Consider the following 15,797-nt stretch of genomic DNA (forward strand, 5'->3'; position numbering starts at 1 on the left):
TCTGGTGTTTTTAGCTGTTTAGCTGGTGGGAGCGAAAGCCTCATGCAGCCATTCCAAAAACAAAGTCCTTGTGACCCAACCCTTCGTGTTTGCCCTCCACATCACTGTTAGTCTGGCTTTGTTTACATTGTGCTGCTTGAAAGCAGGAGGGCTCTCAAATTGGTAAATAAGTAAACTGGTAAACAGTTTTTCCACCTCTTCCAGCACTTGGCGCCTCTGCCTGGTTAACGCTGTAACTCCTTTTGCAATATCAGCTGCTTTAATAGATTCTTTCTGCTTTAGAATAGTCGAAATTGTAGATTTTTAACATGAACGCCACGCTCAAACTTTTCAATAATTTCTTTCTTTACTTCGATTTCAATTTTCTTCAAAACTTTCTTCTCACCACTCTTCACTTGCTTAGAAGCCATAGTTAACTGCAAAAGCACACGAAATACTGTAGAGCACAAAGAGAGCGCAAGTAAAGCACGCACGTCTGACTGAGAACAATGAACAAGGAGCGGCTCTGCTTAAATGAACCAGCCAGGCAGGCACGCGGTTCCTCTCTCTCTGTTGTACCCTCCTTCCCCTCTATCAGTAGCAGGCAGGCAGGCAAGCACGTGGTTAGCTCTCTCTCTCTCTCTCTCAGCAGCAGGCAGGCACGTCTGACTGAGATCAATGCAACACGTGCGGAAATCATAGGCATGCACAAACCGAAAGGGAAACTGGCTTTGTTCATATACCGAGTGTGTGGTCGTGAACCGAGGCAAAAGTTTGGCGAACTTTTTGGTCATGAACCGAGTTGTACGTGAACTGAGACCTTTGTGAACCGAGGTTCCACTGTATAAGGTTATCCAAGCATGTAAGAGGACAAAAATGCAACTGTTGTAACAATAAACAGTAAATAGAAGAAGGAGTGCTGTTGAAAAAGTCATACTGTACTATAATAAGTATATACAGCATAAAATGAAGTAGCACAGTACACTGGAATGACACTGGTTAGACAGAAACTAGACTTTTTTGTGAGTTAAGAACTTTGATGGCCTGTGATATGAAATTATTTCTTAGTCTTACAGAAACAGAGGGAAAACTTTGATACAGTTTGCCAGATGGTAGAAGAGAGAAACAATCATTTAATGAGTGAGAATGGTCTTTGATAATGTTACTGGCTCTGTTTGGTAAATGTCTTTCAGGGGAGGTAGAGGCATTCTCATAACCTTCTCAGCTGCTCTCCCGATCTGCTGTAGTGTGTTGCACTCTGAAACATTAGAGTTTCCTTACCAGACAGTGATGCAGCTTGAGAGCAGAGTTTAAATGGTACTCCTATAGAATGTGGTAAGGATTGCTCTTTTTAGTCTTCACTAAAACTACAGACACTGCCGAGTTCTCTTGCCTATGGAGGTGTAGTTGAGGGACCAAGAAAGGTCATCCATGATGTGGACTCCCAGGAACTTGGTGTTTTTGACCCTCTCAACAACAGCACCATTGATGGTGAGAGATGGGTAAGCAGTGCTGGATTTCCTGAAGTGTATTATCATATCTTTTGTCTTTTCAACATTGACAGAAATTGTTACACTCGATGAATACTGAGACATAATTTTTCTTAATGAGACCCAAACACTGTCATGTCATCTGCAAATATGATGATTTGGTTTGAATTGAACTGTGCTGAGCAGTCATGTGTCAGCAGCCTAAAAAGCAAAGTGCTCCATGGTGCCCTTATGTTTCATGTGATGGTTTTGGAGGTGTTGGTGCAGATGCGGACTGACTGAAGCCTTAATCTCAGGAAATCTAAAACCCAATTTACAAGAAGGGTGTGGAGGCCCAGCGCACTCAGCTTAGTGCACAGTCTCTCTGGAATGATAGTGTTGAATGCTGAGCTTGATGCATTAGGATTAAAAGTCAAGATGGAAGTAAACAAGGGGTAACTGTTGACTGTAACCTGAATTTTAAATCGCATATTCATCAGACCACTAGGACAGCATTTTTTTCACTTAAGAAACATAGCAAAAGTTAGACCTCTTATATCATTGAAAGATGCTGAGAAATTAATTCAGGCTTTTTTTTTCAGTCGACTAGATTACTGAACGCACTCCTCTCAGGACTACCCAAAAAAGACATAAATCATTTGTAACAAGTACAGAATGCAGCTGCTAGAATCCTAACTAGGAAAAGAAAATCCGAACACAGTTTTTTCTCCAGTTTTGATGTCACTACAATGGTTACCTGTGTCTTTTAGAATTGACTTTAAAATTTTGCTTATGGTTTATAAAACCTTAAATAATCTTGCTCCATCTTATATATCGGAATGTCTGACACCCTATATTCCAAATCGTAACCTTAGATCCCCAAATGAGTGTCTGCTTAGAATTCCAAAAACAAAACTTAAAAGAAGTGGTGAGGCGGCCTTCTGCTGTTATGCACCTAAAATCTGGAATAGCCTGCCAATAGGAATTTGCCAGGCTAATACAGTGGAGCACTTTAAAACACTGCTGAAAACACATTACTTTAACATTCCCTTCTCATAACTTTACTTTAATTTAATTCTGAAACTCTGTACGTTCATTTCATTATAATAACTATTCATGGTGGCTCTAAAATCCTTACTAACCTCTACTCTCTGTTCTGTTTCTTTGTGGTGGCGGCCTGAGCCACCAGCACCTACTCAAAGCATCATGATGCTCCAACATTGATGGACTAAAAACCAGAAGTTTACATGACCATCATCATCAAGTCCTTCCGTGAGAACCCTAAATACAAAGAGGACTGTTTTATTTATGTTAGGTAGAATGCCCAGAAGGGACTGGGCGGTCTCATGGTCTGGAATCCCTACAAATTTTGTTTTTTACTCCAGCCGTCTGGAATTTTTTTTTTTTTCTGTACTCCCTGGCCATCGGACCTTACTCTTATTCTATGTTAATTAATGTTGACTTATTTTTCTTACTGTGACTTTTATTTTTCTATTCTTTATTATGTAAAGCACTTTGAGCTACATTTTTTGTATGAAAATGTGCTATATAAATAAATGTTGTTGTAGCTGGGGCAGTAAACAAATTGAAAAGGGTCCAGTGAGCTGGGAAGGGCGGTTTTGATGTGACTCATGACTAGTCTCTCAAAGCACTTCATGAAGACTGATGTAAGTGCCACAGGATGGTAGTCATTCAGGCAGGTCACAGATTCTTCGGAACCAGGATGATTGTGGTATTTTCTGGCCTGTCTCAGGGAGATGTTGAACACATCCATGAGGATGTCAGCCAGGTGGTCCTCACATTCCTTGAGCACCATCCAGGTATGTTGTCAGGTCCAGAAGCTTTACTTAGTTTTACTCTGATTGGAGCTTGTCTGATTGTAGTGTAGGGCAGACAGATTACCTGCTCATCTGAGAGAGGGGTGGATTTCCTTGTGGGCTCACTGTTTAGTGCATCGAACTGTGCATAGAAATCATTCAAAGTGTCAGGGAAGGAGGCATCCCTGTCACAGAGAGAAGGTGTCGGTTTGTAGTCTGTGATGACCTGAATACCCTTCCACATGCTCCGAGCATCATTGGTGTTATGAAAATGTCCCTGGATTTTTTGTTAAATGTCTTTAATGCTTGTGTAAACTAGTGATGGGTGATGCTGCTTATTTTCTTTTTGATCTGATACCGGGTGATACTGAGGCCAGTATTGCTGATACCAGTACCAATCCCAATACTGATGCCCAATCCTAGTGTAAACATGGTCTAAACAGTTTCCACATCTGGTTGCAAAGTTCACATATTGATAGTATGTCGGTAGAACTAATTTAAGGAATGCATGGTTGAAGTCGCCAGCAATGATAATAGCCCCATCAGGGTCAGCAGTTTGCAGGTTGTTTATGGCTTCATATAACTCTGCCAGCTGTTGAAATTATAAGCAGACACTCATTTGAAGATCTAAGGTTATGATTTGGAGAATAAGGTGAAAGGCATTTCAACATATAGGACAGAGCGAGATTATTCAAGGCTTTGTAAACCACAAGCAATATTTTAAAATCAATTCTAAATGGCAAGAGTAACCAATGTAGTGCCATCAAAAATGGAGAGATGGGCTTGGATTTTATTTTTCTAGTTAAGATTCTGGCAGATGCATTCTGCACTAGTTGCAACCATTGACGTCTTTTTTGGGTAGTCCCGAGAGGAGTGTGTTACAACAATGTAGTCGACCAAAGCAAAAGCGTTAACTATTTTTTCAACATCTTGCAAAGTTATAAGGGACCTAACATTTGCTATTTTTCTTAAGTGAAAAAATGCTGTCCATGTAATCTGATTAATATATGATTAAAAATCTAGGTCAGAGAAAATAATTACCCCGAAATCCTTTACCTCTGTCTTGACTTTTAAGCCTAATGGATCAAGTTTATTTGTAATACCCTTAATATATTCATTTTTGCCAATCACTAAGATTTCTGTTTTCTCCTTATTTAATTTGAGAAATTACTACTCATACAATCAGAAACAAAAGTAAGACATTGGGTAAGTGAACCAAGAGAGTCGCGGTCATCAGGCACTATTTATAAATACAGTTGTGTGTTATGCATAAAAAGTAAAAAAGAATTATCACAATATAAAGCTTATTCACATTATAACTGAGAAATCCAAAAACTCAAGTCAGCATCACTTCTTCTTTCGGCCACTCCCATTAGGGGTTGCCACACTGGATCATCTTCTTCCATATCTTTGTCCTCTGCATCTTGTTCTGTTACACCCATCACCTGCATGTCCTCTCTCACCACATCCATAAACTTTCTCTTAGGCCTTCTTCTTTTCCTCTTCCCTGGCAGCTCTATCCTTAGCATCTTTCTCCCGATACACTCAGCATCTCTCCTCTGCACATGTCCTAACCAACGCAATCTCACCTGTCTGACTTTGTCTCCCAACTTGAGCTGACCCTTTAATGTACTCATTTCTAATCCTGTCCATCCTCGTCACACCCAGTACAAATTTTAGCATCTTTAACTCTGCTACGTCCATCTCTGTCTCCTGCTTTCTGGTCAGTGTCACCGTGTCCAACCCATATAATATAGCTGGTCTCACTACCGTCCTGTAGACCTTCCCTTTCACTCTTGCTGATATCCATCTGTCACAAATTACTCTTGACACTCTTCTCCACACATTCCACCCTGCCTGCACTCTCTTTTTCACTTCTCTTCCACAATCCCCATTACTCTGTACTGCTGATCCCAAGTATTTAAACTCTAATCAGCATCACTGCCAGAGAAAAAAGCTTCTGGGGATCCATGGTTCAAGAACAACTCGTTCCCTAGTGTACCAGTGTTGTTGAAATGTGACACACTTATTCTTGAAAGAAATATGTCGACATTTTCATTGAGCTCTCTTAAACAAATCTCGCAGTAGTTTTGAAATGTCAAAATCTCCCTTTGAAAAGCATTGGAAAATCTACAAACTCATCTGTCTTAAAATAGAGAAACATTCTGTGTAACTTAAACTACAAATTAGTTTACTGTTTCAATTTTGCCTTAGCAGTTGTTACACCAACTTGTATATTTTCGTCTTTTTCACTTCCGATAGCCTCTGCTGATGGTGAACAGATCCCCAATACAAATTAATAAAATACCAGCAAAATCTCTGCCATGGTCCCTGTCTCATGATGATGACATAAAAGAGGTGCTGTGCTTGTAGTCACAGCAGTAGAATTGTCTCAATCTATGTCTTTTTTAAAAATCTTTTGTTAGATTTTTCTTATATATACTGTATATATACATTTGCCTACCTAATCCTTTTTTTTAGGCTCAATAGTGTTGTAGCTAAGTAAACATATTCAGAAGGTTTATTGTTAACTTTTTCATTTAGATTTACTTTCGTCTGATCTGGGGTCTTCATGCCACCCCTCGTAATCAGAGTACACAGATTTTCTATAGCAGAGAGCACCTGTTAAAATAGATCTCAACTGAACACACATCTACCACCTGATTTCTCAGCAAAGCTCAGCACTATTATTAACAGAGTAACTTGTTATAATAGTCATGGAACCTTTACCAACTATTATAATGGAAAATGTGTGCATCCTTTCAGACCAATTACAGAGATGTGTGTGTTATGGCAATTACAGAAACCTGGTTAAATGGAAATAATTCAGATGACCACTTGACGATTCACGGATTTGGGGAGCCAATTCATTTGGACAAAGACACAGCCATCACTGTTGAGTCACACGGTTGAGATGTCTGTCTTTATATAAATAAACAATGTTGTAAAACAGTGATGGTTAGAGAAAAAGTGTGCATGAAAGGTATGGAAGAAGTATTTAAATTTCTCTACCTTCCCCACCGCTTCTCATTGCAGTCTCAAATGACAGTTATCATTACACTGTTGAGCTTCAAGGAATGTGCACACAGGCTTTCTTCATGTATGATACAGTGGCAAATGATTAAATCACTTTGATTGAGGCTGAGACAACTAATTTCTTTTTTAATGAATGCTGTCAGTCTATTTTTCTGGCCAACCATGGCAGGGGTTCCATCTGTGGCAAGGCCATTTAATTTTTCAAATGGTAGTTCAAATTTGCTAATAGCTAAAACAACTTGTTCAAACAAATCCTCATCTTTAGTAGTGCCATTCATGGTTTGCAAAGACAGCAATTCCTACTTCGTATCAAACTCAGCACTAATCCCTTGCACAAAAATGGCTAATTGGGCAGTATTTGTTATATTCGTTGTTTCATCACAGGCCAGATATAAAAACTGGAAATTTCTTGCAGTGTCCTTAAGTGAGTTTTCGATTCGTTCTGCTACAGTTCTTCAAGAAAAACTGACATTTTGGAGCAATTTTACTTTGTGCTAGTAGCTATGCAGCAGCAACCAGGCACTCCTTCACTAATTCTACTTCTGAATAAGGTTTCAACATCTTAGCAATTAACTCGCTTATCACAAAACTTTGCTGCTTGACAGCGTCCATGTCAGAAAGTGGTCTTGTGAAAGCGGCTTGTTGGACATCCAAACCCTGCTAAGAGTTATCCAACAGCATGTCAGAGTGATTTGACACTAGTCATTAATTTTACTAATGTTGGTTTTCTTTGGCACTGCAACAATAATGGCTGCATTAAGGCATGCAGTGACCATTTCCAGCATCAAGGAAAGATTAAAGATATTTGTAAATACCTCAGCAAGTAGCTCAGCACAGTTTCTAAGCAACCATCCTGAAACTCCGTCTGGTCTGGGAATGACAGGCTGTCTTTGTGGACAGTAATAGCTTTAACGCTTTTCCACATGACCCAGCATCCACGCTGTAAAAATGATCGTCCACATGTTTCCCGTTTATTTATACAGCATGTAATTTTACCAGGGCATCAAAGGCTCCCTAAAGTGACACAGAATAGATGAGTGGGCCCTGTGTTGGATGGACTCTCAGTTCATTTCAAACCAGTTCTAACCAGGTTTTCTACAATTTATTTTGTACTATATTAAGTATAGTCTCAGAAGATTTGGATATATTTACAACAAAAAAGGAACACAATGCATATATATTATAAGCACGAGTTACATTCATCTGATAATAAAACAGTAATTTTAATCAGATACATAAAAATAAAAAATAAACCACAATATAAAGTTCATTCACATTATAACAGAAATCCAAAAATTCAAGTCAGCATCACTGTGTATCCAGCAGGGGGCATTAGCTCCCTTGTTGGAATAAATTCTTTTGTAATTGCGGCATGTTACATAACCTGACAACTAATGACGACTTACACTAAATAACAGACAAAGGAAGCCAATGGCAAGAACCCAGTTCGGGAGTGGGGGCCCGATGTGTAGATTCTGCTGTTTGTCTCTGCGTTGGATGGATTTTTCCGGATTGAATGACGTTAACTCCCATCTGTCTGTCGGCTCCAAAGGTACTTGGCTGCTTTCCGACACTTTTATACTGTTTTTTCCATGTGCAGTCCCCCACTTAGGTGAATAATACAATTCCAAACAAGGCAACAAAGATACAATGCTGACTCTTACAAACAAAAATAGTATACAGCTGTTGTCAGTCTGATTGCATGTGCACCCATCTGACGTTATCTGTCTTATCTTATGCCTTGCCTAGCAGTTCTGAATGATGAGCCACTGTACTATCAGCTGTGCATGTGAGTAGAAAGATAAGTAGATTTACAAATATATTTGTACAGAGGACAGTGACATATTAAACTTACATTCTAATTTACACGCTGCTGGAGAAAAAGGCTTCTGGGGGTCCATGGTCAGTTATGACAAACAAAGTTACAATTCTGATGACCTAGGCCAACTAGTTGTTCTCCTTCTCCTTCACATTCCACCATATCATAACTGCATGCTAAGAAATCCAATAAGAAATGGAATGAATTCTGTTATTGCTGACTTGAATAAGATTAAGTGGAATTAGGAAATAAAGAAATAAAAATGTGATTCTGGAAGTTCTTTTCTCTTTATTTTTATTATGACAAATTTTAAGCGTGTGCTATATTCATTTTCTTATCAAATTGTAAGTACTGTATTCTATTTGTGGTTTTATTTTAAAGCTTCCCCTGGTGAAGATGGAAACACAATATATTGTGAGTATTTGTTTATGTTGTGTTCAGTTTAGTTATTTTAGTTTTATTCATGATGTATAAATCTGCTTTAGTGTTGCATTTTTAATACACCTTTTTAGGCACACCTATTGTGATAGACCATGTTTGCCTGTCTGTCCGTTGTTCCAAAATGAAACAACTTGTCCTGCAGTGTACCAGTTTTTTTTCTGTCTCCTGTTTTCGGTCGGTCCCCCGGGTTCCAACCCATATAATTGTTGGTCTCACTACCGTCCCAGCCCTTTCCCTTTTCACCTTGTTGATACCCATCTGTCACAAATTACTTTGACCCCTTTTCCAAAATTTCCCCCCTTTCCGCACTCTTTTTTCATTTTTTCCAAAAAACCCCCAGTATTTAAGCTCAATCAGCATCACTGTCAGAGAAAAAGCTTCTGGGGATCCAGGTTCAAGAACAACTCACCCCCTATTGTACAGTTATTGAAATGTACACATTATTTTTTGAAAGAAATATGTCGAATTTTCATTGAGCCTTTAAAAAAATTCCGCATTTTTGAAATGTAAAAACCCCCCTTTTGAAAAGCATTAAAAAAATCTCAAACTCATCTGTCTTAAAATAGAGAAACATTCTTTTAACTTAAACTAAAATTAGTTTAATTGTTTCAATTTTGCCTAGCAGTTGTTCACCAACTTGTATTTTTCGTTTTTTCACTCCGTAGCCCTGTGATGGTGAACAGATCCCCAATAAAAATTAATAGAATACCAAAAATTCTGCCTGGGTCCCTGTCCATGAGATGACATAAAAGAGGTGTGTGCTTGTAGCCGCAGTAGAATTGTCTCAATTATGTTTTTTTTAAAAACTTTGTTAGTTTTTTTCTTATATATACTGTATAAAATTTTTTTACCTAACCTTTTTTTAGGCTAAATGTGTTTGGAAACATATTCAAAAGGGTTTATTGTTAATTTTTTCATTTAGATTTACCGCTGATCTGGGTTTAGCATCCCTCCAACGAGTAAAAGTTTTTCTATAGCAGAGAGCACCTGTTTAAAAAGACCAACGAAAAAATATCTCATGATTGCTCAGCAAAGCTCAGCACTATTATTAAGAGTAATTGTTATAATAGCGGAACCTTACCAGCTATTAAAAGGAAAAATGTGCATCCTTTCAGCCCAAAATTACAGAGATGTGTGTGTTATGGCAATTACAAAACCGAAAAATGGAAAAAACTGATGACCACTTGATGTTTCAGGTTTTGGGGGGAGCGAAAATTTGGAAAAGACACAGCCACCTGTTAAGTCACACGGTTAGATGTCTTTTTTATATAAAAAACAAGGAAAACAGGATTTGGGGAGAAAAGGTGCAGAAAGGTTGGGAAAATTAAATTTCTACCTTCCCCCCCTTCTCATTGAGTCTAAATGAAGTTATTTTTCACTGTTGAGCTTAAAGGGAATGAGCACACGGGCTTTCTTAGGGATACAGTGGAAAATGATTAAATCACTTTATTGAGGCTGAAAACCAATTTTTTTTAATGAATGCTGTCAGTCATTTTTGGCCAACCATGGCGGGGTTCCATCTATGGAAGCCTTTTAAATTTTTCAAATAGTAGTTCAAATTTTTAATAGTAAAAAAACTTGTTCAAACAATCATCTTTTGTAGTGCCATTCAGGGTTTTAAAGAAGAAACCTACTGACAAACTCAGCACAAACCCCCTTTGACAAAAGGGAAATTGGGCAGTATTTGTTATTTTCGTTTCACACGGGCCAGATAAAAAAACGGGAAATTTTTAGTGTCCAAGATTTTTCATTGTTCTAAGTTCTTCAAGAAAACTGACATTTTGGAGAATTTTTACTTTGTGCAGAATACAGAAACCGGCCCCCTTCAAAAATTTCTACTTCAATAAGGTTTCAAATCTTGAATTAACTTGCTTATCCAAAATTTTTGCTGCTTGACAGGCCCATGCCGAAAGGGGTTTTGTGAAAGCGTTTGTTGGACATCCAAACCCTGCAAAAGTTATCCAACAGCATGTCAGGGTGATTTTAATTTGTTTTTTACTAATGTTGGTTTTCTTTTTGGGATAATAATGGCTGATTAAGGCATGCAGGACCATTTTTCCCGCATCAAGGAAAGATTAAAGATATTTGTAAATACCCAGCAAGTAGCTCAGACAGTTTTTAAGCAACCATCCTGAAACCCCCGGGCTGGGGGAAAGAAGGCTGTCTTTTGGGGGGACAGAAAGCTTTAACGCTCATTACGGGCCAATCCACGCTGTAAAATGATCTTACGTTTCCGCTTATTTTACAGCATGTAATTTTACCAGGGCCAAAGGCCCCTAAAGTGAACAGAATAGATGAGTGGGCCCCGTGTTGATGGGCCTCAGTTTTATTTCAAACCAGTTCTAACCAGGTTTTACAATTTATTTTGTACTATATTAAATAGTCTGAAGATTTGGAATATTTACAACAAAAAGGAACACAATGCAAAAATATTATAACACGAAATTTCATTCATCTGATAATAAATCAGTAATTTTTAAACAGATACATAAAATAAAAAATAAACCACAATATAAAGTTTATTCACATTTAAAGAAACCAAAAAATTAAGTCAGCATCACTGTGTATCCAGCAGGGCAAGCCCCCTTTTTGGAATAAATTCTTTTTTAATTGGGGATGTTACATAACCTGACGACTAATGACGATTCACAAATAACAGACAAAAGGGAAACCCAATGGCGAACCCGTTCGAGAGGGGGGCCCGATGTGTGATTCGTGTTTTGTCTCTGCTGGATGGATTTTTCCGGATTGAATGACGTTAAACCCCCCTCTGTCGTCGGCTCCAATCTTGGTGCTTTCCCAAATTTTATACTGTTTTTTTCCCTGTGCAATCCCCCATTAGTGAATAATACACCCAAAAAAGGCAACAAAGATACAATTTTATCCAAAAAAAAATAGTTTGGTTTTCATCGATTCATGTACCCATCTGACGTTATCTGTCTTATCTTTTGCCTTGTAGAGTTCTGAATGATGAGCCACTGTACTATCAGCTGTGCATAGAAAGATAAGTAGATTTTTCAAATATATTTTGTCCCGAGGAAGGACATATTCTTATATTCTAATTTTTAAAGCCGGAGAAAAAAGGGTTTGGGGTCCATGGGCAGTTTTACAAACAAAGTTACAATTTGATGACCTAGGCCAACTAGTTGTTCTCCTTCTCCTTCACATTCCACTATATCATAACTGCATGCTAAGAAATCCAATAAGAAATGGACTGAATTCTGTTATTGCTGACTTGAATAAGTTAATGGAATTAGGAAATAAAGAAATAAAATGTGATTCTGGAAGTTCTTTCTTTATTTTTTTATTATGACAAATTTTAAGTGCTATATTCATTTTCTTATCAAATTGTAAGTACTGTATTCTATTTGTGGTTTTATTTTAAAGCTTCCCTGTGAAGATGGAAACACAATATATTGTGAGTATTTGTTTATGTTGTGTTCAATTTAGTTATTTTAGTTTTATTCATGATGTATAAATCTGCTTTAGTGTTTACATTTTTTTTTTTTTTTTTTTTAATTTATTTATTTATTAATTTTATTACAATCAATACATAGCAATCAAGTTTTTACAAGCAAAAGAATTATGTTAAGAATAGATCGATCCCTACCCTTGAGAGAGAGAGCAAGCCAAACGGTGTAAAATTTAAGGCTTTTAAAAATACCTAAATCAACAAATTCTCTGTGCTTTATAAAATCATTTCAAAAAATATTACTGATTAGATCCTGCCATGTTTTGAAAAAGTCTGCACAGATCCTCTAACTGAGTATTTGATTTTTTCCAATTTCGTAAATAGTATAAATACATCAGTTTCCCACTGACTTAAAAGAGGAGAGTTTGGGTTCTTCCAGTTTATCAGAATAAGTCTGGTGTGCGCACACAGTGTAGTGAATGCAATCACAATTTGTTTGTCTTTCTCCACTTTAAGACCCTCTTGGAAGAACCCCAAACACAGCTGTTAATGGGTTAGGAGGGATTGTGAGTCCAAGACTGTCTGAGAGGTAATTAAAAATTTTTGTCCAGAATAATGTTACTTAAGGAGCAGGCCCAGAATATGTGACCTAGTGAGGCTTGGGCTTGGCTGCAACGCTTCGCAGGTTGGATCATGCCCTGGAAACATTTTGAGAGTTTTAGTCGAGACAGATGTGCCTCGGATATATAATTTTGAGTTGTATAATTGTATGCTTTATGCATATGGTGCTTGTTGAGTGAATTCTCTAGCATTGCTACTTTCCACCTTTTCTGATATATTAATTGAGAGTGTCATTTTCCCAGTGTCCTCTTGGATCTTTGAAAGGAAGGGATTGTAAAAGGATTTTATATATTGTAGAGATGGAGCCCAACTCTTGAAATTGAGCAAAATAATTTTTCCAGCGTGGATGAGGGTGCAAGATGAGGAAAATCTGGAAGGTTCTGTTTAACAAAGTTCCTGATTTGAAGATAGTGAAAGAAATTTGTAGCTGGAATGTTAAATTTGGAACGTAATTGTTCATAGGATGCAAAGACGTTGTCTATATAAAGATCTCTAAGCAAGTTAATTCCAAATTTTTTCCAGATATTAAAACTGCATATGTTTGTGAGGGTTGAAAGAGGTGGTTCTTTGCAGGTGCCACAGAAAGAAGCTTCTCCGTCTTAAAATGCTTTCTACATTGGTTCCAGATTCTAAGTGAGTGGAGCACAATTGGGTTATTAGTGTATTGCCGATAACGGTGTTTATTGGAGCACAAAGCAAGGAATACAAAGAAGTACTGCAGGATTTTACTTCTATTGCGGTCCATGCCTGTGTATGTTCTTCTATTTGTGTCCAGGTTCTTATCGACTGTATATTTGCCGCCCAGTAATAAAACTGGAAGTTAGGTAGAGCCATGCCGCCTTCTGCCTTTTGTCTTTGTAGGGTCGCTCTTTTGATGCGTGACTGTTTAGAATTCCAAATAAATGAGGTTATTGTTGAATCTAATTGCTTAAAGAACGATTTATTAATGTATATTGGTATGTTTTGAAATAAAAAAAGGAGCTTAGGAAGAATATTCATCTTAACAGTGTTAATTCTTCCAGCTAGTGTGAGATGAAGGGTTGACCATCTATGCAAGTCTTGTTTAATTTTTTTTCCATGCAGACGACTCTAAATTTTGTTGATAAAGAGCTTTATGTTTACTTGTGATGTTTACCCCGAGGTATTTAAACTGTTCTGCAATGATAAAAGGAAGGGTGTCTAATCTAATATTATATGCTTGCGAATTCACCGGAAAGAGTACACTTTTATTCAGATTAATTCTGAGACCAGAGAGCTTTTGAAATTCTGTGAGTGCTGCTAAGACTGCAGGCACAGAATTTTCTGGGTCCGATATATACAGTACCATGTCATCTGCATATAATGAGATTTTCTGTTCCAGTCCTTCTCTGCTAATCCCCTTTATCTGATCAGTATTTCGACAATGTATTGCCAGTGGTACATTTTAATACACCTTTTTAGGCACACCTATTGTGATAGACCATGTTTGCCTGTCTGTCCGTTGTTCCAAAATGAAACAACTTGTCCTGAAGTGTACCAGTTTTTTTGAAATATGGCTCACTTATTCTTGACATAATTCAATTTTCATTGAGATAAGTTGAACAAATTGCATTGTACAAAGTTTTGAAATTTCAAAATCTCCCATTGAAAAGCATAGGAAAATGTGCAAACTCATCTATCTTAAAACAAAGAAACATTCTGTGTGACTTAAACTACAAATTACTTTACTGTTTCAATTTTACCTTGACAGCTGTTACACCAAATTGTATTTATTCATCTTTTTCATCACCGATAGCCTCTACTGATGGCGAACAGATCTCCAATACAAGTTAATTAAATACCAGCAAAATACACACCATGATCCCTCTCTTATGATGCTGACATAAAGCAAGCATTATGAGGATAGGTTTTATGAGTGGGTATGTATGCTTCACAAATGTCTTAGTTTGGAACTTTGAAAATGTGATCACCCGATAATTTAACATTAGAATGTTACATTCACATGATATCCATAATGGTCACTCGCTGTAATAAATTTTGCCTTTCACTTCTGTTATTCCCTAACATCTGTCAAAGCTGAATAGCTTTGCAAGTCCCCTTTCATGACAATTACTGCAGTCAGACATGCACAGGCACTTAATGAAATAATTAATTTTATTTATTTAGGTTATGTCAGCACTTTCAAATTCTCACTGTATATGGATTTGGGTTTTTGTGTGTGTGTGTGTGTTTGTGTGTGTGTGTGTGTGTGTGTGTGTGTGTGTGTGTGTGTATGCTGTGTGCATGTTTGGGTAAGAGGGGGTCCCTATGATAGACTAAAGTCCTACTCAGGCCTATTTTCAGCTTTTTTCCCAGTTCTGGTGGGATTGCCTCTGGCATCCCCAACCATGAAATGGATTGAGAAGGTTCTAGAATCTACCTACTGATCTTAGTCTGGGCTACAGTGCTTATACAGTTCTCAGACATACTTGAATTTATATCTAGTTTTTCTGGTTAATAATGGGGGTGACATAATAGTAAATGTTGATTCCTTGATGTCAGAGTGCTGGTATAAAATCTTAGCTTAGACATAGGCACAGATTAATAACCATAAATTACAGTTTTTATTGTTATTCAATATCTGGATATTTTCTGTAATTTATCTTTATTATTATGTGTATTTATATTTTTGTCACACTGCTATAGTAAACAGTAAAACATCCAGGATCAAGTCTTTGATGCTCCACCTGCACTTTTGTGCTAAGCTATTAAACTCTTGAAATAGCTTAAGGGTATTGTTATAACTGCAGTTGAAGTAAAATAGAAAGCTAATAGTGCTTTATATGTAGCATAAGAGTATTTTTACTCTGTGAAAAAATATCACAATTTTTTCTATCTATCTATTTATCTATCTATCTATCTGTGTGTAAATAAAAGTCTTTACCTCTATCTATGGTCTTAACTTTTATTACTTTGTTTTGTGATATAGTTACTCATGATTAACAATGTGACAAAGCAAAACTCTGGGTTAAAAGTTCTGAACAATTAATTATTACTAATTGTTGGTTATTTATTACTTCGAATCAAATTTTATCAGTCACTTTTAATGCATTATTATATAGGTAATGAATATTTTTGCTAAATGAAGAGAACCTTAGTAGATGTATATGGTCAACTGAAATTAAAAACAAAACTTAATGTTTTAAGGGTAATTCCTCCTGGTATTTGTATTATGTAGACTGGGT

The 15,797-nt window shown here is 37.1% G+C and overlaps 1 protein-coding gene across 1 annotated transcript in view; it reads left to right on the forward strand.

Moving 5' to 3' along the window:
• Positions 1 to 15,797, forward strand: part of LOC120534909 (killer cell lectin-like receptor subfamily G member 1) — a 63,253-nt gene that overhangs the window by 21,445 nt on the left and 26,011 nt on the right. The window contains exon 4 of the mRNA XM_039762415.1: positions 8,502 to 8,534. Within this exon, the coding sequence (XP_039618349.1) occupies positions 8,502 to 8,534 (33 nt within the window). The remainder of the gene's footprint in view (positions 1 to 8,501; positions 8,535 to 15,797) is intronic.

Source organism: Polypterus senegalus, chromosome 9, assembly GCF_016835505.1.
Source record: "Polypterus senegalus isolate Bchr_013 chromosome 9, ASM1683550v1, whole genome shotgun sequence".
Taxonomy (NCBI): Eukaryota; Metazoa; Chordata; class Cladistia; order Polypteriformes; family Polypteridae; genus Polypterus; species Polypterus senegalus.